This window comes from Eumetopias jubatus, unplaced genomic scaffold (genome assembly GCF_037043125.1).
Source record: "Eumetopias jubatus isolate StellerSeaLion01/CBP00866 unplaced genomic scaffold, mEumJub1_p1.0 scaffold_16, whole genome shotgun sequence".
In the NCBI taxonomy this organism is placed as follows: domain Eukaryota; kingdom Metazoa; phylum Chordata; class Mammalia; order Carnivora; family Otariidae; genus Eumetopias; species Eumetopias jubatus.
The window spans coordinates 83384577-83407811 of NW_028274822.1; the positions used below are offsets into that span (position 1 = coordinate 83384577).

Here is a 23235-nt window from a genome sequence, read left to right on the forward strand (position 1 = left end):
AGACACCTGGCCTCCTTATTGTCCTGGGACAGGCCTGGAAGGTTCTGCCTAAGGACCTCTGCACTTCCTGTTCCCTCTGCCCTCCCCGGATTTCTCATATCCTTGGAAGTCACTGGCACGCCCTGTCCTCCTCATGCTGCTGTGTACTTCCCCCTGAGGTTGCATCACCACATGGAAGGACATTTACTCGTTGGCCTATTTAGTGCCTGTTTCCCTGCCTGAAATGTCAGCTCTGTGAGACCAGGGACTTTGGTCTTGTGGAGTCCCCAGGGCCCAGAACAGTGTTGGGCATGATGGACGGACAAATGCTCCACAAACACCTGCACTGAAGTGAAATGAAGCTCTTCCCCGAGGATTCCAGAAGCAAACTCCTGGGCCAGTGACCGGAGGGCAGGGCCTAGGAAGTATGCACAGAGCCTGGCGGGTAACCCCCTCGGGACTGCAGAGGGAGTGCCAGAGGGTGTTAAGGAGCAGTGACTTGATCTCTGTGTTTCCTTAAGATCATTCTTTTAGGGCACCTGGGTGGCTCAGATGGTTAAGCGTCTGCCTTCGGCTTGGGTCATGATCCCGGGGTCCTAGGATCGAGTCCCGCATCAGGCTCCCTGCTCCTTGGGAGCCTGCTTCTCCCTCTGCCTCTCTCTCTCTCTCTGTCTCTCATGAAAAAATAAATAAAAAATTTAAAAAAAAAGATCATTCTTTTGAGGATTTGCTGGAGAGGCACTATTTCGTATAAGAGCAATTCAGGGCAGAACCTTAAAAAGAGAAAGAAAATGTGACTGGCAGAGCCAAGAGGAAAGAATGGAGGAGTCTCCCCTCCAGGGTGGACTTTGTTCTAACCATTCAACCTGACGCTTGCTCAGAACACAGAACTTGGCTTGCTTACTAGGTCCCCAAAGGCAAAGCCCTATAGCTTGTTTGTGGCTCTTATATGTGGGGAGGGCTGAAAGGCCCTGGGGGGTGGGCAGGAGCAGTGGGCAGGCTGCATGCCTTTTCAGGAAAGCCCTGGGAGATTTCACAGAGCCCCCTTCACACCTGGCTCCAGCGGCTGGGTGGCACATTTAGGGATTATACAAAGGGCGCAAATGGAAGGCAAGGAGCCCCTGGCTTGCCCTGTTCCTTTTATAGGCAGCCCTCACGCAGAGGGGGCAGCCCTGCAGCCAAGTCCAGAAGCACTTTCAGTGCCCCGCAGATGGGGGGGTGGGGTGGGCTGGGGCACCACGTGGGTCCTAATTCCCTGCCCCCGAACACTGCTTCCCACTTCCTAGGCTGGAAAAGTGGCCACAGAGGTGATGGAAATGCTCCAAATCCCAAGTGCTTTATTGCTGCAGTATAAGGCATGTTCAAAGAAAGGCTCAGTAGCTACCGAAAGGGGCAGGACAATTACAGCCCATAAAGGAGAGGAAGGCAGGGGTGCAGGAGGCAGGTCAGGCGCCAGAGGGTCGAGGGGGCAGCCGAGCCCAAGGACACAGCTAGTGGGGTGCCTGGGGGCACAAGGCCCTGCCTGCTGGGGAACAGATCCCATGGGCTTCCTTAGAAAAGACTCCCTCAAAGCAGGATGTGAGAGGCGGCGGGGAGACTCCTAGTTCCCCTGACTGGTCACTATTAGGCATGAAGGGCCAGGGGATAACGTGTCCCCACATCCTGGTTACAGCCCACGCATCGTACCCACTGGGTCTGCTCTGGATCGTCTGTTTGGGGAGCCTGAGACCCCGGGGGCTGCGAGCACCTACCTGTCCTGCTGCCCTGCCCACCGACTCCTGCCCACCCTGGCCAAATCTGCACTTCCTGGGAGAAATACCAGCCTCCAGGTCTCCAGGTGAATGACAGGTCCTTGCATGGGTGCTCCCTGCATGGGGAGAGTCCTGGACAACAAAGCGGACAGGGGGCTGTCACCACAGCACCCCAGGTCTGGCCCAACCAGGGATTACTAGAGACCTCATGAGGATCAACACATGCAACCTCAGACTTAGGCACTGTCCTCACCCGGAGCAGGGAGAGCTCTTCCAGGTGAGCTGGAAAGGCAAGGTCAAGGCACATCGCAAGGGCCCAGCTGGTGGAGACGGGACGGCCTCACCACAGGGCCGTCGGGGAGCTGGCCCTCCACTACCTCCTCCAGAAAGACAATGGCTGCCGGCCCTGGCCTCTGCATGTCCGCATTCCTGGGAGGTGGCCGGCCTGGGAGCAGGAAGGAAGAAGGGAAAAAGACACAGCAGGTGCAGGAGGGTGGGAGGAGCAGGCTTCCAGGCCTCCCAGCAAGTCAGCTTCTCCACTGGCTCTCGCTGGAAGGAGTTTTAAAAGAGGTTTTAAAAGGGCCGGAGAAAGCTGACCAGGAACACTCTTGGCAACCAGGAAGATCCCATTCTGTGCCTCCGGGTAAAGTTCCCGAAGAGAAACATTTTGCTCTGTGCCTCCGCTGCCCTGAGCAGAGAGCTCTCCTGTGAAAACCAGGCTGCGGCCGCTGCGGCCTCTTCAGCCAACAGACCTTAGCCACTAAAGATTTATGCAACACCTACTCCTTCACTGCCCTCCCTGAATCCTGGCAACTAGCCCAGGGAGGTGGAACATAAAATTACCAGCAGGAGGCGGGGAAGGAGCTGAAAGAAAAAGCTGACCAGGCAGGCATTAGAATACAAAACAAGAGTAACAAAAAAACGACTCCAAGTAGGAGAGAAGTTCCCATTCAGAGGACAGGCCGCCAAACCAGGATGACCTGTTTGCACAGATGGTAACGCTTCCTCCACTGATGTAACAGGGCCCAGACGCTCCCTGCAAAACAGCTGGCTGCTTTGCATGCAGCCTCTGAAATGACCCTGCGGGGAATCCAAGGTTTCCGTTCGCTGGCGCACAGCGTGCAGCCGCATCCTGACGGCGCTGGGTAAATAGAAACAGTTTCCATATGCCTCCATAAAACTGCACCAGGGAGAAGCGGGAAAGAACCGGCAAGAGGGGAGGGCTTCTGTGATTCAACCACCACCCGGCAAGGGCAGGGTATGCGTGGGCGGGGGAAGCCACTGAGACCTCCCTCTGGGGCCCAGGACCAGAGGTTCCTGTGCATAAAAGGCCTACGAGCTCCTGGAGCTCCTGGATGGGGAAGAAGGCCAGACTGTGACTGCTGCTGGGCAGGTTTACGCCGAGATCTCTGCTCCCTGCTCCCGTTCCACCCTTGCTCCTTTTCCTTCTCTTTTATGCTCAGGACCTCGCCCATTCTCAAATACACATACACACACCCTGCACATCCTCTTCAAGGCTCACTCCCTACTGGGCCCCTCCCCGCCCCCGGTTCACCGTCGGAATCCCCAGAGCCTCAGTTTCTCTACCCATTAACTGGGACTGGGGCCAGCTGTGCTCTGGACGGCACAGAAACAAATGTGAATACCCACAAAGCACCCGGAGCCCTCCGGAAACCAGTGCCCACCAGAATGACAACGAGCCATCGCCCAACCGTTCGCCAGTTGTCGCTGAGAGCCCCACTCCATGGGAAAAAAAAACGCCAAGAGCAGAGGAAAATAAACCAGAGTGACACTGATGAGTTTTCCGGGCACCGCTTCTGCTGCTGGCTGGCTCTTCAAAGGCCCCCAGATAAAAATCGGGCAAAAGACACTCTGCCGCAAGAAAGCAGAGTGCACATTTCCTCCTGCTCAGGCCTTCTCTTTCTGATGACTAGTTGCAAGATGGCGTGGGAGGTAGACCCATGTTATCAGTGCATGCTAGGAAAGACTGCAAACACAGACAGAGCCCCAGGCAGATACACTGACCTCCAGAAAGGCGAGGACTGGCGCAGAGCCAACCTAGCTCAATCGCTGGCCTCAAGCCCAAAACCCGTCCTGCCAAAGGCTCAGGCCAGAGGAGGAAAGGAAAAACAAAAGGCTCAACTAGGCCAGTATTATGGGTCAAGCACTGTTCTAGAAGGAGGAGCCTTGGTTTGGAAGTAGCCAGGATAATGCCCTGTGCCACCCTCAACTTCGTTTCCGGCCGGCTGACAGAGACCGATGTGGCCAAATCCAGAAGGATTCTCTGTAGATACTGGAGGTCTGCCACAGAAGGGCCTTGAACTGGCAGAGAAATGGCTAGAAGGTTGAGAGCAGTGGCTGTGAACAGAGGCTCTTGGGAGGGGCTGGGGACACGAGTGCCTCTTCGTAATTTAGGGCAGTACTTACTGCCCCAAGTGCCCACCCCCAACTGGCTACTGAGGGTACTTGTTCCCTGAGGTTGTGAACATGACCTTGACAGCCACTCGGCAGGCTTCATAAATCATGCAGTAATCTGGGGGAGAACAAGGGAGGGTGGAATTTTACAAGGCTGGCCTTCCTGATACAAACAAATATGATTTAATTTAAAAACATTTATGCAGCACCTACTGTGTTCCAGGCATTGTGCCAAGTGCTGGATTTGAAAAAGTCAAACCATGTACCTTGCCCTCATGGGGCTCAACATCAGGAGGCAAGAGAAGGAATGTGATTCTGGTGCATTAAGTCACTTCTTAGTTACAACAGCCCAGAAAAGGGTATGAGAACTGCCCTCCATGGGGGCTCGTGGGAGGGATTCAGGGGTGATGTCTGCACCACTTCTGAAGGATGAAGGATGAAGATGGTTCACAAGGTGGATGGGGGGGAGGGTGAGAGGAACATTCCAGAAACAGGGAAGGTCACGCATAAAGCTCACAGAAGCAAACAGCAGCACATGTTTGGGAAGCTGGAGAGTTCAGAGATCCTGAAGCTGACCCAGGCAGAGACAAGGCAGGAAGAGCGGACCCGCTGAAGGAGACAGAGCCGGAGCCACTGGGTTCCAAAGGGAAGTAACCCAAGCAGGTGTGCCAATTCAAAGCATGTGACTAGATGGCCGGTCTTGGTGAACCTTGCAACCCCATCTACAAACGCTGTGCACAGCAAAACGACAAGTTCACTCTCCTAGGAAAGCATCATGAGCGCACCTGTGTAAGGCAGGGGCCTCACTGGGAGCCACCAAGCTCACCTCCACTGCCTAAACGTCCTCACTGCCCTGCACTGGCCACTGCTGTGCGCCCCAGCACTCCCACCTTTTGCCGGGGCACAGAGGGTACAAGAGGTTGCCGGATGCCCACAGGCAGGATGGGATCTCTCCTTGCTTCCTCCGTGATATGCAAGACTCGGCTTGCAATTCTGCTTCCTGCTTCTGGGTCACTGAGTTTATGGGAACAAAGGGCTTTCACTGGTACTGATCACTCATCACCAAGTATTTACTGAGCACCTACCATGTACAAAGTGCTCTGGATGCCTTGAAAAGACATTTGTAAGGTCTGTGCACCTGTCAAAAGCCCCTCCCTCACTGCTTCTCTCTCTCTCTCTCTCTCTCTCTCTCTCTCACACACACACACACACACACACACAGGCTGCAAGCCCCACTCTGTTTACCCAATGAGGAGTGTAGCACCTGTGCGAACATCTGTCCCAGGTTCACTTGGAAGCATTGGAAATGCTAATTGTGAACCACACGGGGACGGGGAAGGGAGCTATGGAAGAGAGCACCGGGAGAAGAGGCATCTTTCACCGCACGCGGGCACGTCCGGAGCCCCTGCAAGAGCTCAGCAGACAAGTGGCGTTCAGAGGACGAGTCTGGCTGTGAGACTCATTCTCCACGATGCCACCTGATGTGTCAGCTGATGCGTCAGCACAGATCGGAGCCCGCATCGGCCCCTGCCTGGGAGCACCTGTGGGGCTGGCTCGACCCGGCTTTCACACACACTGGCCACACCACAGCATCTGGATCTGCCGTGGCTGCTGGCAGCCCTGCTCGGAAGAGCAGCAACAAGGAGTGAGGTGGCCAGAGGCCCGGGGCCCTTGCGGAAGTGACGGTGGTCAGAAGCCGACATCCTGCAGAGAGCTAGAGGGCGGAGGCATGCCACTTGTCCAGAGACCTGCGCTGTCTGGCCCCTGCCGCCCCCAGCGCAGCCACCGGGGGCGCGAGGACCTGCGCAGTCAGTGGCCAGGCACTGCCCTCGGCCTCCTCTTCCTTTTTCCTTAGTTTCCCTTCCTGTTGAGTGAGGCAGGCCGCCCAAAAGAGGCATCACATGTAAAGAAAAATACAATGGAAACCAAGAAGCCAACCTGACGAGTGGGTGAGAGACAGAGCTGCTTGAATTAAACTACCCTGTGGTGCACCCAGGATGGTGGTCAAGGGAGTGAACGTATCATTCTTCCATTTACCATTCAAGAAAATGCCAAAACCAGCTAACAATTCCTTAAGAGGAAGTCAGGGAATTTAATAAGAAGAAGAGCACACTCAAGCCCTCCATCCTGAGTCCTTAAATTGCCTACTCGGCTCAGGAAGGGGCAACATCACCACTTTGTTGAAAATGAAACCCTGATACTTTATTATTACTTATTGTTTCCACTTACGGAGTTGGTCCTAGGCAACGTTATATGGAATTTCCCACTTAAGCTTTGTGTCAACCCTGAATGGAGGTATTCTTATCCCCATTTTACAGATGAAGAAACCGAGGCTTGGCTCCTCACCCAAGCTTGCACAGCTACCAGCTGGTGACGCCGAAATTTCAACCCCGTACTTCGCTGTAGATGGAGAGTGTCCAAAGAAATGGGAGAATGTTGTAGAGTACCAGCAGAAACATCGCCCACCCAACACACACACATTTCTAACAACCTGAGAACTCTCCCAAGCCACCCCTATCTCCAGACTTGTGAGTCTCTAGGCACGCTGGGCCGGTGTCTGATCTCCACACCCGAAAACAGCACAAAATAACCTGCAACACGACCACACGGGCCAACGGGCCTGGAGGCCGAGTGGGCTCCGGTACTGAACAAATGTGGGCCCTGTCGAGGCGACCAGACCGGCCCCAGGGTGTGCTGTAAAAACTGCGATTGCAGATGACGAGGCCAGCCAGCCAAGTGTGAACAGCCGAACCCGCAAGAAGAGGGCACCCTTGGGAGTCACAGAGAGGAGACATCACACTCGCAGACGACCACCCACAAGTGAGAGCCAACACATCCGGCAGCTTGGAGGGGCTCCAAGCCATTAGCCAGCACTGAGCACCACCGCGCTGCCTGAGCTGATTTTCAGCAAGAGCTAAAGGAATAAAAAAAAATAAAAATAAAAATAAATACTGAATCCAACAAAAAGAGAGATTATAGCAAGAGAAAGAAGGCAGCCTAGAAATGGCAGGGTGGTGGGGTGAGGGGTGGGAAGGTGGGAGCCGAGCACCCCAGCCCGCCACGGCAATTATGGGACACATGTGGGCTCCTGGAGAGGTGCGAAGCACTAGAACCATCCAAAAAGTCAGCTCTTCCCAGGGTCAGCAGGGGTCAGGCCCTGCCCTATTTCTGACCCATCACATGTGTATGAGTCTCGTCACCCCAGATGGCTCCAGGAGCTGGCTACACTGTGACCCACAGTCACTTGGGGCCTTGGATGTTCTGTGAACCTGGTGAGTCACTCCCAGATATGTTACTTCACATGTATTTATGAAGCACTCAGGCTATGAGTAGAAAAGACACGGTCTCTGCCTTTGCAAAACTTGTACTACCAGAAAGAGGCACATTCGTGCCCCACATCAGCACCCAAAACAACAGCACCCAGCCAGACGTTACACCGAGGGGGGCACTACGTCCTCCTGCCTTGTCCAACCCGGCTGCCTCAAATGGGCATCACAGAGACACCTGAAAGACATCCACAAACAGGTTAAACCCTGATTGAAAGGAATTGGTTTATAAAACCCAACTCAACACTGGATGAACTCAGGGGTATTAATCATACTATGAAGATGCTTTGCCAAACTCAGCCTTCTTGCCCGTATTTTAAATTATCTACTTCACCAAAATTCCATTTTCTTACAACCTTTAGGAATCCATCATGGCGCAAAGCAAACCTCGATTCAGTCTGTAAGACATTAATCAAATCTACCACATGCAGGTGCTGGGGAGGGAACGGGCCTCTGTGCCTGGAGAGCAGAGAAGGAGGCACAGACAGCACAGAGAATGGGAGGGTGTGGATGGGCAGCCACTAGCCTAACTAGTTAGGGAGGCCTGGGGAAGGCTGTGTGGAAGAACAGGACAAAGGTCTTCAGCTGGAGAAAGTTGGAGTGGGGCTGGATCAGAAGTGAGAGACAGCAGCCCACGGGGACACTAGTACTGAAAAGTGGTTTAAATGAGATCATCTGAGCGGTGCCATGTTTTAAGACTTCTGATTATTGGTTCTGAGTTCTGGGGTAGAGTAAGAGAAGGGAAGCCGGTCAGCCCAGAGTGTAACTGAGAAGAAATTTCTCATGGCCTGGAAAGTGCTTGGACCCCTGCCAGGGGCTTGGAGCCAGGCAGGGAAGGTGGGTCAGAGCACTTGGTTTCCAAGGGCTTCATCTGACACTTGATCCGAGAACTTGGTCTAACCTTCACCATGGGAGCGGGTGGAAGTTTACGGTTTCCTTGTCTACACTCTGAGGTTAGTGAAACTTTCAAGGCTGCTCAAGTCTGGGCAGAGAAGCCCTCCTGCTGGGTAAGGCCTGAGAGCAGAGGTGGCAGGGGTGTGGGATTAGGGCTCACAGCCACACACCTGCCTGCCCGAGCACCCACCATCAGGGACAGAACGAATGGGTCCCAGTCTGCTTCACTCTCCATGCCTCAAACTGCACATCTGCAAAATGGGGATGCACACCATTAGTGCACAAGCCCTGCTAGGGTCAACCAGCTAGAAACATTATTGCACACTTTTTTTCCGTCTGCAATCCACTGTCACAGTGCTTGGTGCCTCTAACAAGAGAGTAAGGAGACTGGCTCGGGGGAAGACAGACTTTAAGGCAGCATAAAGGACACTGATTTGCAGCTACTGGATTCACTGTCAGGCCTGGGAGCGGGGGTGGAACCCACAGTGCACTCACGGGAGATGTTTGCGAGTGTCGGTCCATAAGCTGGCTGAAGCCACTGTGCCTTCACCTAGCAGACTCCCCAAACATAATCAAGGCTTTCATGGAAATACAAAGCCCCTAAATCATGCCTTCCAAAATAAAAATAAAAAGACACTATGGCTGCAATATTATGCTCTGTGCTTGCTTTTATAGCTAAAATACATACATATATATATGTATTTTTTAAATTTGCAATCCAAATACCCCAGTTGTATTCGCTTCCTCAGCACATGAAGGGTGCCTACAAGGAGAGAATCCAACCCTCCTTTTCCCCACGGAGGGGAAATGCGACACATGAAGGCTTTATCGTTTAGGACGACAGACAAAGTTAGATCTAGCTTCCCGGCTGAGCCGACTGAGAACTTCCTGATCAACCCTTGATTACAATGGATTGCTCAGGGGGCTGTGTCACTGCACTAGAACAAAGCAGAAACTTATCTGCCGGATACAGTCGGAGGCCATGCTTTTTTAAATCAGGAGAGTAGGCCCCTTCTGATCCTAAGGGCTTGGTGTGGCGGGACTAGGAAAGGCACGGTGGGCCAGGGCACAGCAGAATAAACTCATCCCAACCTCGCTCTTCTTTCCCTGACTCCTTTCCCCTCGTCGGCCGCAGCTCCTGATGTGTCCAAGAGGCATTCATCTATGCTCCAGGCCAGGTACTGTGCAAGTACTCCTCAGTTCTGTATTGTCCAGATGTTTCCTGAGGGCCCAGCATGAGGCAGGCACGGTGCTGAGCTCCGAGGCTGTGCACATAACCCGGCCCTGGGGAAGGCCAGAGCCTGGTGGGGAAAGAGAGGAAAACGCCAAACCTGGTTCCTGCTGCTATAGAACACCCTAGGAGTTTCCTCTCCACCCACCTCCCAATCTCCAGGGAGAAAAGTAATTCCTATTCAGGGCTCCCCCACCTCAGGGTTTCTAAGGAAGAGCATCACGGTGGCTGGGGAAGGCAGCCAGAGTTGGCAAGAGGTCAGAGGGGAGATGCTTTGTCATCATGTCACTTTCTGGCCCAAACAGACGTAGAAGCTCCCATGCCCTACTCGACCAAGTTCAAACTCCTGCTATTGGCATTTTAGGCTCTCCAGAAAATAGGTCTGCCTGCTCTGTCCCTAATCACGGCTCACATCCACCAAGGGCTCCATCTGGTGTAAACCAGGCACTGTACGGATGGTCTGAGGTATACCACCTTGTTTAACCCACAGCAGTAAACGGCAGAGCGGATTCAGACTCAGCTGGTTTGACCCGCAAGTGCGTACTCTTAACCACGGCCCACACCCGATGTGCCCCTGCTGCGCTGGCCTCTGGCTGCATGGGGAAGTGCACACCCTCCGTCCCTCTGCCCGGGCCACTGCCCCTGCCTGTCTCCCCGGCATCCCCGACTCCCACCTGTCCTGAAATGCCACCTGGCCACAGGCCCGTCTGCCACTCTCTTAGCTGAGCCTTCACCGTCACTTGCTCCCTTGACTCCTGCCACAGTGTCATATCTGCCCTGGTGTCGTCTCCACCAGAATTTACTCCACAGGCAACAAACTCCAATGCCTACAGGCCCCAGGCGGGTAACAAACACGGGAAGCTGGGGTGTGTGAGACCACAGGTGCTACGTGCTCATCCTGTGACCAAGCATTAGGCCTGCTTGATGATGCCACTTCTGAAAACACTGTTCAGGCTGAACAAAACAGGTCCACCAGGTCCCTGGGCCGCCACCACATTCCCTGGTGTCCACACCCAGCTCCAGCCACTCCTTGCAGGGCGGCCTGCGTGAATTCTCAGACACTCCCTGGAAACATGACCATGTCACTCTCCGGCTGAGAGCACCCTCTCCAGCTTCTCCATCACCCAGGATGAAGTCCCAGCTCCTTGGCCTGGCCTGAGGGTGGAGGGTCGGGACAGAACCTCCAAAATCCGGAGTCAGTCTCTCCTCCCCACCCTCCACCCCAAGCACCCCCACACCCACCCACTCTGACACCTCTAGGCCCCTGCCCCCTGTGCCCTTCTACCCCCTAGCTCCAGCCTCCGTTCCACAGATGGATGAAATCTGGTCCTTCTCTAGGAAAATCACATGCAAGCAGAGTGAAAAACCTCCCGGCCGGTTCCAATTCCCACTGAATGCCACCCAAAGGTCAAGAACATCTCATGGGCCACAGTTCTGTGGTCAGGGGTATACTGTTTCCTTATTTTGAAGTAGCTGGTTCTGAACAGAAAGTCAAGGCTGAATCGGTGTGCTCTCACTCAGGTCATAAAGCAGCGGGCCACTGACCAGATTTTATTTGGTCGGCTGTGTTTAAGAAATGAGAACTGGTTACCAATATTTAAAAATCAGAAGACTTCCGATTAAAAGTGTAGGTTTTGACTTCTCTTGATACAGTGGAAAACCTGTAACAACCAGCCTGTGATCCTACACAGCAGGGGCAGGTGGAGGGGCAGCCACCGGGAAGTGAAGGCCCAGGCCCGCCAGGCCCCAGGACCTACGCTACAAGGTCAATTCCGCTGAACCAGATCCTCTTGAGTGGTTTGAATAGAGGCAGAACTACACGTTTTTACAGCTAAATAAGTCCCTCCCACAAAGAACAAAATAAGGCAAAAGGGGCCCCCAGTGCCAAAGGCAGCCCAAACGCGCATGACCTAACTCAGTTATCCAATCCAAGGATATCCTCCAGGGGGGCCCCTGAGGTGGGGTCACATGCCCAGCAACCACTGACCTCAGGGGGTCACCCTCCTCAGGACCCCAGCCAGCCTTTGAGCCTTATGCCACACTCCCAAGCTGGTGTTCCTTTGTCCTTCCTTTCTACTCCCCCATCTTGAGTCCTATAAGTTCTCATTTTCAGCCCCACCACTGTGATGGAAAATTGAGCTCAATACCTGTGCAGAGGAAGAGCTGAGGAAGGGCATGCATGGAGGAGAGAGCCGGAGTTTTCTACTGGGGGGAATTGTGGGTGTCCTTTGTGGTCTGGTTTTTCACTTGCCCCAAATGTTTTCTGGTTCCTCCGTGATGATCCAATACAGTTTGTACAATGACACCCCATTGGCTTGGCCATTTTTACGCTATGAAAAGGAGCTCTAGGTATGGAACTCCAATTTAGAATAACATGTCTTGTAGGAAGTAAAAGTTAAAAAAAAAAAAGATAAAGAGGGAAACTGACTTCCTTTTGGAAAAGAAAACTCAGTCTAAAATTCTCCCTCTTAAGGCACGGGAAGCCAGGGCAAAAATGAACTATTGGGATTTCATCAAGATAAAAAGCTTTTGCACAGCAAAAGAAACAGTCCACAAAACCAAAAGACAACTGACAGAATGGGAGAAAATATTTGCAAATGACATATCAGATAAAGGGCTAGTATCCAAAATCTATAAAGAACTTATCAAACTCAACACCCAAAGAACAAATAATCCAATCAAGAAATGGGCAGAAGACATGAACAGACATTTCTCCAAAGAAGACATCCAAATGGCCAACAGGCACATGAAAAAGTGCTCAACATCGCTCGGCATCAGGGAAATCCAAATCAAAACCTCAATGAGATACCACCTCACACCCGTCAGAATGGCTAAAATTAACAAGTCAGGGAACGACAGATGTTGGCGGGGATGTGGAGAAAGGGGAACCCTCCTACACTGTTGGTGGGAATGCAAGCTGGTGCAACCCCTCTGGAAAACAGTATGGAGGTTCCTCAAACAGTTGAAATTAGAGCTACCATTCGATCCAGCAATTGCACTACTGGGTATTTACCCCAAAGATACAAATGTAGGGACCCGAAGGGGTACGTGTACCCCAATGTTTATAGCAGCAATGTCCACCATAGCCAAACTGTGGAAAGAGCCAAGATGCCCATCGACAGATAAATGGATAAAGAAGATGTGGTATATATCACAATGGAATATTATGCAGCCATCAAAAGGAATGAGATCTTGCCATTTGCAACGACGTGGATGGAACTGGAGGGTGTTATGCTGAGTGAAATAAGTCAATCAGAGAAAGACATGTATCACATGACCTCACTGATATGAGGAATTCTTAATCTCAGGAAACAAACTGAGGGTTACTGGAGTGATTGGGGGTGGGAGGGATGGGGTGGCTGGGTGATAGACATTGGGGAGGGTATGTGCTACGGTGAGCGCTGTGAATTGTGCAAGACTGTTGAATCACAGATCTGTACTTCTGAAACAAATAACGCAACATATTTTAAGAAAAAAGAAAAAGAAGAAGATAACAGGAGAGGAAGAAAAGGGGAGTAAGTCAGAGGGGGAGATGAACCATGAGAGATGATGGACTCTGAAAAACAAACTGAGGGTTCTAGAGGGGAGGGGGGTAGGGGGATGGGTTAGCCTGGTGATGGGTATTGAGGAGGGCACGTTCTGCATGGAGCACTGGGTGTTATGAACAAACAAGGAATCATGGAACACTGCACCAAAAACTAATGATGTAATATATGGTGATTAACATAACAATAAAAAAATTTAAAAAAAAAAGTAAAAAAAAAATAAAATAAAATTCTCCCTCTTCCACAGAGTTTAACTCTTGGCATGCGGCAACAGGAGTTAATAAGGGCCTGAGTCTGGGGTCAGTAGACATGAGTTCAATGTCGTGGCTCTTCCTGGCTACGTGACCTTGGGGATGTTTCAACCTCCCAGAGCATCAGTTTCCTCGCCTGTCAGACGGGGATCCTGAAGGCGCCGGCCTCACACGTCTGCTGGGAATACCCAACGAAAGAGCCAGCACGAGCAGAGTGCCTCTGGACACTGCCTGGCACCTGGTGTAGGGGCTTCGTCCCCGAGAGCCATGATCTTTATCATGTATGACCTTACTCAGCTTGGACTGCCAGGGAGAGAAGGGAAAGAGTGAAGAAGTGTCCAAATCAGGGAATTTGCCCCAGCAAAGGGATAAGAATGGAGAGCCGCCCCATGGGCTCCCCGAACACCAAGGTGGGATGGAGGCAGTCCAGGGACCGCCGTCCGTCTTGGGGCTTCCCCTCAAGAGCTGGGGTTTCCCTCCTGGGCCACCATTCGAGGCGGCCTCGGGGAGGGCACCGCCATCAGGAGCCCCCCAAGATGCAATGCTGTGAGCCATCCAAGCCCTCCCGTGTTCCCTCCATGACTTGGAGGCTGAGAAGCTGGGTCCTCTGGCTCACAGAGTACTCCAGAGCAAATGTGAACGGAGAACCCCCCGGAGGCGCTGGGGAGAGAGCAGCGCAGCCGGCGCTCCAGCCTGCACCCAGCTGCCATGACCGCCATTTCGCCGCAGTGGCTTTCTGCGTGCAGAGGGGAGAGATGGCATTTCGTGGCAGGGGGACCCCAGGCAACAGACAGGATCCCTCATGAAGACGTGAAGGGCTGAGGAAGCAAAAGGCTTCAAGTCTGGGTTATGAGGCTGGAACCCAGCAGGCTGGGTGCTTGCTCATTTTAATGTGTGCCTCCACTGGCCTGGTGACACCCAGCATTCTGCCTTGGTGAGGCCCGAAGAAAGCCCAGGAATGATTCCGCGGAGCCAAATGCCCAGGCTCCCTTGGAGGCTGTGAAAACCTAATCGCTGTTTGGTCTCCAGCTGCCGTGCTGCCTCTGCTTCCTGGCTCACCGGTGGCCACCCATGGTGCCGGGAGTGAGGCAGACAGGATTCAGATCCTGGCCTGGGTTCAGGACCCCTGCTCATGTACCATGATGTTCCAAAGAAGCAGCCCGGTCTCCGGCCATGACAACAATGCCTATGACTGGCCGAGCACTTCTCGTGGGGAGCACACACGTGATCTCACTAAATCCCAACAACTCTCCTGGGAGATGCTAGCATGACCCCACTCTAAGGACTAGGAGGCTGAGGCTTACAGAGGCGAAGATCCCTACGTGGCTTTAACTGGAAGCCTGGAGCTTGACTCTGGAGCCCACATGCTGAATCAGTCTACCACCCGGGGTATCCCAAGTGGCAAAAGCTACATGAGTCCCTTGGACAGTGTTCACTCTTTGACAAGGACACTGGGCAAGAACCGTGGGCACGGATTTCTGTGATGGAGAGCTCACTTTGGGGTTGATCATCCTTGGGTGGACAGCCCCCACTGCTCTTTCCCAGATCATCCTGGCTACACCTGCCCCAAGGCCAACAGCTCTGGCCCACCTTGACTGAGCCTGGTGCCAACTGGCTCTGGCTACATGAAGACTCTGGAAAAGGAGCCAGGATGCCACATGTTGGCCCCTTGCAAGGGGGCAGTGGCCCTCTACATTGCTAGATACCACCCCGAGCAAGGTAACTCCTGATGGCAAACTCGGCATCAGGGTGAAGGAGGAAGACGGGGCTCCTCTGCACTGTTACCTTAGGCCTTATCCGTGCATGTCTTGTCACCTGGAAACCAGGGACCACCAGCACCAAAGTAGCCCCATAAGACAAAGTGTCTCGGCCACTCCCCTCAACCCCAATCCTTTTTATACCCAGGAAAAGCACAGTGTGCAGGCCATCTTAGGCAACTGTTGGGTCAAAAGGCAATGAGAAGGCAAAAGGTGAGTGTGACCAGAATTCCCTTGGAAAATCCTTTGTATTGCCCCTAGCGCTCAGCCTGATACACCAATGCACATCGTGAGCTATTTTGAAACCACACTGTCAAACGCCAGCCCCACTGCCCATTTTCAAGGTTATTCCTAATTTCCAGGCTTTAAATACCTCTGCTTCTACCTGCCTCCTTTATCAAGCTGACATCTTCGGCCTATGAGTCGTTCATTAGCATTTTGGCAGCCGCTCTTATAGCCCAGAGATGTCTGAGTCTTGGATAAAATCCATTCTTGCCCACAAAGGGAAAAAAAAATATGATCCCAACCCTCCAGATTCCTGTGAAGGTAACACCCCAGCATAGGCCACCCCTGGCGTAGGGTCAAAGGTCAGAGACAGCACAGCCAGGTTCCTGCATACCTACATCTGAGGAGAGGACAAGGAGGGTTACAGGCTGAACTGTGTCCCCCTCAAATTCCTATGTTGAAGTTCTAACCCCAGGACCCCAGAATGTGGCCGTATTTTAAAGAGGTAATTAAGGTAAAATGAGGTCCTATGGCTGGGCCCTAATCCAACCTGACTGGTGTCCTTGTAAGAATGGATTAGGACACAGACACCCAGACTAAGGGAAGAACATGTGAGGACACAGTCGGAAGGCGGCTGTCTGCAGGGAAAGCAGGGAGGCCTCAGAAAAAAAATGAACCCTGCTGACACCTTGATCTTGGACTTCTAGCCTCCAGAACTGTGAGAAAATGAACTTTGGCTGCTTAAGGCCCCTAGTCTGTGCTATTTGTCATGGCAGCTGGAGCAGACTAAAACAAAGGAGTACATAGGTACAGAGCCAGCAGAAGACCTCAGTGACAACTGCTGGGTTGGGCGGAGTCCCAGGCTTGACCATGGCTCACGCCCTTAGAAAGCTGGCTTGGTTCTCAGTGGCTCATGGCCACGTAGCTGCCAACTCTGCTGAAGGCCTCTGTCTGAATTCTGCCAACTCCTTGATACCGCAAGGGTTTATATCAGCAACAGACTGGGGTGACAGTGGCAGCCTCCAGGACAATCAGCTCTCTGGGATCTGGGAAAGAGCAGTGGGGGCTGTCCACCCAAGGATAATCAACCCCAAAGTGAGCTCTCCATCACAGAAATCTGTGCCCACGGTTCTTGCCCAGTGTCCTTGCCAAAGAGTGAACACTGTCCAAGGGACTCATGTAGCTTTTGCCACTTGGGATACCCCAGGTGGTAGACTGATTCAGCATGCGGGCTCCAGAGTCAAGCTCCAGGCTTCCAGTTCTAGCCACGTAGGGATCTTCGCCTCTGTAAGCCTCAGCCTCCTAGTCTGTAGAGTGGGGTCATGCTAGCATCTCCCAGGAGGGTTGTTGGGATTTAGTGAGATCACATGCGTGCTCCCCACGAGAAGTGCTCGGCCAGTCATAGGCATTGTTGTCATGGCCGGAGACCGGGCTGCTTCTTTGGAACATCATGGTACTGTGAGTAATGAGACTCCGAGCACTGATTAGGAGAAGAGACAGAGGAGATGCTGCCTACCTCTGACCAGGGCACCGAGGGCCACTCCCATGGCCAGCTAAAGGCTCCAGAAACCCAACGAGGTTTATTTCCACCATGACTTGTTGAGTACCTATACACTGTAGGCATTGATCTGGGCGATACCAAGATGAATGGAACTCGGGGTCCAGGAGGTCATCAGATGGTTAAACAAGTCACTACCACACAGTCAGCTACTTGTAACAGTGGAAGCCTCATCTAGATACCAAAGCAGAAAAGGGCAGTGACTAATTAGCCATGTCAGGAATGGGAGGTTCGGTGACGCCTTCAAAGAGATGGGCTCATCAGCAGGATTCCCAAGACAGAACTGGAAGCAAGCAACAACAGCAAACAAGAGCCTGGGAAAGGCGCTCTAGACAGTCTCCAGCAAGGCAGAGAGGTTTAAGAATGCACGGGAGTTTCGCAGAACTAGAAGCAGTGTGACACTGTGGGCTAAGGCTGGAAATGGGACCGTTCGGGCAAGAAGGCGCCAGAGCACGCAAGGCCTTGTACACCAGGCTAAAGAGCTTGGCCTGCATCCCATGGGGGACAGGGAGGTCCTGGGGGGCTGCAAGCTGGGGAAGAGTACTGGGTCCAATTCGTGTTTTAGACAGGCTGCTCAGACAGCAGGGATGGGGGACCTTGGGTAGAAGGTCAATGCCAAAATCCAAGCATGAAATACACAGGCCAAAACTGTCCTCAGACAGGCCGGACTGTTTCGCCAATAAGCCTTGAAGGATTACAACTATTAGTTCTTGGAGGTTTGAGCAAATGACCCTAGTAAGAGGGTGAGAGGGGAAACTGAGGTACCAACACACTGTGCAGAAAGCCCAGTTTGCCTGGACCTTGACAGTTTTATATTTCGTTGTTCTTAAACAGCCAAAGAAGCCACCAACTTCACCAAGATAAAAATAGCCTTACTAGAGGCCCATCCAAGGTTGGTTTTATTGTCTACTTGGCCTATTTCCCACTCAAGCTTCATCAGTGGTTCAAAACCTGATCTTGACACAGAACTAGGTTGCTCTTCCCACTTTGAATCGCAGGACAGCCAGACACCCTGGCCACCAGCTCTGATACTGTGGAAGGACTTAAAAGAGGCACCCAGACAATGATCAGGATTCCAATTTAGAATCTTGAGCCTGACTACTTCCAGAATAATCCACACCCTTAGTATGTTAACCGCCCACCCTTGCAGTCCATTCCCTTGTTGGCAGTGGACCTGACCACCCTCCACACTAGGGAGTATCCTACTTTGAATCTGAGACTAGGGGGGATGCCTGGGTGCCATCCAACTCATAGTTGAGCACCCAACTCATAACATGAAACATAAAAAAAAAAAAAAATGAAGCTGAGGCTAGGTCACATTCATTTACATCACTTTCTTCAAAGCACCTTACATAGTGGTGTGGGGGTGGATATTAGAGGGACATTATTGCTTACTAGCTGTGTGACCTTGGACATGTTACTTAACCTCTCTGAGGCTGTTTCTTCCTCTGTAATACAGAAAATAATTTTATCTTGAGGTTATATGATGAGATTAATATATGTAAATGCTAAGGGCTAGTATCTGCATTTACTAAGGGCTAGTGATGGAACAAGGAGGAGAAGCAGGAGAGCAAAAAAGGGAGGAGGGGGAGGGGAGTCAAACAGTCCTGGGTTCAAATCTATGCTCAACCACTTGCTTGGCTGTGTGACCTTGGGCATATTATTTTACCTCTCTGACTCGTGGTTTCCTCCTCTGTCAAACAGGGATAATACTGCCCACCCTGCAAAAGGATCTTAGTTAAGATAACAGATAAGAAAGAGCCTAATACTTAGCTTGCCAGCTCTAGGGCATTTAATAAGTGAGCCTGAAATCAGAGCCACTGATTTCTTCACCCTGAATGGCGCTTAGGGAAGAATCTGATTTCTATTCGGACCTCCCTGGACCACCCAGCTTTACCACTCTAAGTGGGGTGAACATGCTGAAGCAAGGAGAGGCCAGTTTATAGGGAGCCAGGCCTCCCACGGCACTCCCATCCACAGGAACACTGCTGTCCTTCATCACTTCCAAGGGGAGGCTGCGGAGCTCCCTGCGACTCAACTGCGCTCTCTCTGGACAAAGGAGACGGGAGAGCCAGGCTCGTCTTTCCCTGGACCCAAGTGTCTTCATTTGTGAACAGAAGGACAGCAGTACCCCTCTGTCCTGGCTCAGGAGCATGGCCAGCAGATGGAACATCCGTTTGGTGAGGAGATCCTAAAGCATTAGTCCCTGACATCTTAGGACCCTCCACAAAATTAAAGTTATTTTAAGGTTTCCTGGACCCAAGGCCTGGGCTTATGAGGGAAATGGCTCCAGGACAAGAACCAGAAAGCTTTTTAAGGTCTCTTATTCTGCCAGAAACACAATTAAAATGTAAAAAATTTAAAGCTCGCCTCTCTTGGGCTCACTTTGTGCTAGGCGCTGGTTTAAGAGGAAGACAAAGCAAAACCCCAAACCCTCAAATCAATGGATCACGGCAAATGCTTGCCCCCGTCCCACCCCGTCCTGGGCAATGCAGGGACTGAGCTCTACCGTGGAGAAGCAGTCATCTCTGCTTCCCCGCCAAGAGTTTCAGGTTGGACAGAGGCTGGTGTTGAAATCGGTTTCTTTTTTTAACACGGAATGGGGCAGGGAAGCTAGCCAAAGAGCAGATTTGCCTGAGGTCCCCAACAAGCATCCACAAACAAAGCAGGGTACCTCAAGTGCAAGGGAGGTAAGGCCCTGAGAGAGGCGAGAGCCCCGGGAGGGCAGGCTACTCACTCCCTGGAAGCATCCCTAAAAGCTGGGGATGCAAGATGAGGACTCCATGGTCTCCCACTAGTTTGTGTCAGAACTTAGGGGTCAGATGTAGGGTCAGGCATTAGCATACACGCATCTACTACCAGACCACCAAGCCCACAGCTCACCCCCTGAAACAGAAAAGCTGTGCCCCGTCCCCAGCGCACGCCACAGTCTTACTTCTGCTAGGCAGCTCCTCTTGGCCCAGGCCGTTGGAGGGAGCTAGTGGGGCACTGCCACACTCGTCCAAGGTCAGGATGAGGGGAACGTCATCATCTAAACTCACGGCCATGCTCTCCTCTCCTGCAGCCCTCAGGATGCGATGTTCAGAGCTTTAAATAGTCTCTGCTTTGAGCTCCCTTTCAAAGCCACTGGCCCAGAGGTGCTTCTCAGAAACTCCTCCATCAGAGGCATCTTCTAGGGTTTGGGGGATAAAAAGAGAAAAACAATTATCAAAATGCAACCACTACTGAAGAAAATGTTCTGGAATTAGAGAGTGGCAATGGTTGCATAACCATGCAAATGTACCAAAAACTACTGAATTGTACCTTTTAAAACGGTGGATTCTTTATGGTATGTGAATTATATCTCAATAGAGTATTACAGTAATAGCATTAAAATATTGGGGGGGGACGACTCTGTAAGAACAAATACTGAAAATTTAAGCATAATTATGTCTGGAGATTGAGATTATGGCTAATATGTTCTACCTCCATCCCTCTTTACCCTTGTTTATGTGTTCTATGAAGATTTTAAAGATTTAAAAAAAATACAACCATTAAAATAATAGTAGTTCATACTCAATGAGCACTTACTATGTACCAGGGGCTCTTCCAACAATTTTTAAGTAAACCTGTTAAAACTTCATTAAGAGTAGTAGGATTATTAGCCCCCGTTACAGAGTGGGAGACTCTAGGCTCAGAGAGATTAAGGAACTTGCCCAAGAACCCACAGCAAGAAAGCCAAACTTTGGGAACTACACAGTCTAGCTCCAGACCTGTTATCCTATCCACTACACTACAATTTCTCCAAGACCCCGCCTTGGTATTTACGTAGCACCTAGCTTCAGTGACGTGTAGAGGTAGTGTGCCAGCTCACCTACACGTGCCCATATCATTCTCATATAGGCATTATTCTCCTAGATTTTGGTGTTTTAGGAGGAAGGAGAAGAGTATTTTTTAAAATGACGTCCAGAGTCACACAGCAAAAGCACTCATCCTGGACTCCCAATTTTAAAACACTCAGAACTAGCCCCATTACAGTTCCTATTTATACACATTCCCATTTCCGCTGAGCAGGACCAAATGCAAAGTAAAGACTCAGCAGATCTGACAGCAGACCTTTGAACTTGAAAACAGCAGCAGGTTCCTTCCTCAAGCTGAGGCCTTCTGGGCTCAATCAAGTCGGTCTCCAAACTCACCCACTAAATGGCAACCTGGCAATTTGCATCTTTCACACATCACCAGAGCAAGTTCCTATGCGTCAATATCTTCTTAAAACTACGCAGCACAAGTGAGCATCATTCTGTTTGCTAGGCCTGTAGCTGTCTGCTCTCAACTTCCTGTAAGACTTTTTTTTAAGTTTCCCCCAGGTCTGGGGATTAATTTTACTTTGCAATCTCAATAATGGAGAGACAAGAGAGGAAATCCCAAATGAGATACTACCATTCGGCCTGTCTTAAGAATTATATGTTTTACTTATTCTCTTTTTGGTTTAACTTTTCCCACCAGGTGTTTTCAAATATACTCAAAAATAGAGAGAATATGTAAAGGAACTCCCTTGTATCCATCACTCAGCTTTGACAATTAACGTCTTGTCATCCTCTCCCGTGTCTATTTTACAGGCAAGAGAATCAATCAATATTCTCGTCTCATCAAGAAGAGGTTTCTAAATTTTTATTGCTGTTATCATAATGGCTAGAGGTTTTTATTTTAACTGTTTAATTCGTGACCATTTGCTTGCAATGCATGCAGTATCTTAGCTCTGTGGATCTCGAGCCCGGTGACTTTGCCCCCCAGGGGATACCAGCAACCTACGGAGATATTTTTGATTATCATAACTAGGGAGTGGGGGTGCTCATAGGCAGAGGGCAGGGACGCCCCTAAACATCCATCCTACAATGCACAGGCGCGACCTACCACAATATAGAAATATGTGGCTCAAATGTCAAATAGCACTGCTGTTGAGAAATCCTATTTAGCTCATATCCCCACTTCACAGATGAGGAAAACTGGGGCTTAGAGGGGTTAACTTATAAGCAGGCAAGTAGGACAGCCCAGATTTCACGCGGGCAGTCTGAATTCAGGGGCCCTCCCCACTTAACCATTACCCTCTCCCTCCTGGCAGAACCAGGCCCCCCCGTTTGAATTCAAGCCCATCATTCTGCAGAGTGGAAAAAGTGAGGCCCAGAGGGGAGAAGGGACTTGCCCAAGGTCACACAGCGCAGGACTCCCGAGTCCTAGCTCCTCCCGCGGGCTCCGCTTCTGCCTCCACAGAGGACCCAGAAGGGAAGGGTCATCCGTGGGGACAGGTCCCAGGAAAGCGGGCCAGCAGCCATCTGTGACCCGGGCACGAGTCTCCGTGGGTGGGGCGCCTCAGGGCGCCAGGGAGCTGAGCAGATGGCGGGGCGGGGTGGGGGACAAGGAATGCGGGCTCCAGGTCCACGTGCTCCCCGGCCCTGGTCCGGGCCCCTGCGTGGGGGTAGCCCCAGGAAGCCGGGAGTCGGGAGAGCGGGCGCCAAGCCCCGGCCCGGGCTGGGGGTTGAAAAGCGCGGCGATGACTTCCCCGCAGCCCGTCTGGGCCCGCCTCCCACAGCCCCGTGCACAGCTGCAACCCCTCACTCCGCGCCCTCTGACCCCTGACCCCTGCCCTCTCCGTCAGGCCATCGCTCGCACCCCTCGGATTCTTACACGCGCCGCCCCAGCAACCCGGACCGCGCGCCGGGGTCCGCACCGCGCAGCCCAGCCCGCGGGCGCCGCCGCCACCAAAGCCCCGAGCCTGGAGCTGTTGCAGCCACAGCAGGCGCCGCCACTTCAGCCGCGGCCACCACAGCAGCTGCGCCAGCTCTCCGGTCCACCGCCTACCGTCCCTTCAACCCCGCCGGCCCCGCCCCATTTCCCCTTTGCCGCGACCTATTGGCTACCTAGGCTGCATGATGGGCTCTGATTGGCCAAGCCTCACGTCCTTCCCCAGTTCTCTCCCGCTGCTGTTGCGGGACTCCCTGCCCACCTCCTTGGGAAGGGGCGGAACAAATAAGCTCTGCCCCTTTCTCCTCCCACCCTGCCCGCCTTGCTTGTTCAGCCCAACCCAGAGAGAGTCCCGGGTCTTTCAATTGGTGGAGGGTTAGAGGGTCGGTGCTTCTGATTGGTCAAGCCTCAGGAGGTGGGGCGAACTGAGAGGAACAAGAAATTGAATGGTGAAAAGGAAAGTCAGTCAGGTGCCGAGTCCCTCCTTCAGTGATTGGCGGGTAACCTAGCAACGCAGGCACCGCGGAGGGAACTGTGCTGAGGAACCTGGAGCCCTCGAAGCAGGTGAGTTGACCAGGTGGG

At 52.2% G+C, this 23235-nt stretch overlaps 1 protein-coding gene across 2 annotated transcripts in view; it reads right to left on the reverse strand.

Moving 5' to 3' along the window:
• The window catches only part of TPCN1 (two pore segment channel 1), a 65328-nt gene extending 42568 nt beyond the window's left edge, over positions 1 to 22760 (reverse strand). For both annotated transcript variants that reach the window (XM_028116724.2, XM_028116726.2), the window contains exons 1-2: positions 22597 to 22760; positions 19868 to 20104 (exon numbers count right to left, since the gene is read on the reverse strand). In XM_028116724.2, the coding sequence (XP_027972525.1) occupies positions 19868 to 19979 (112 nt within the window). In that variant the 5' untranslated portion in view covers positions 19980 to 20104; positions 22597 to 22760. The remainder of the gene's footprint in view (positions 1 to 19867; positions 20105 to 22596) is intronic.
• Positions 22761 to 23235: the final 475 nt, after the last annotated feature.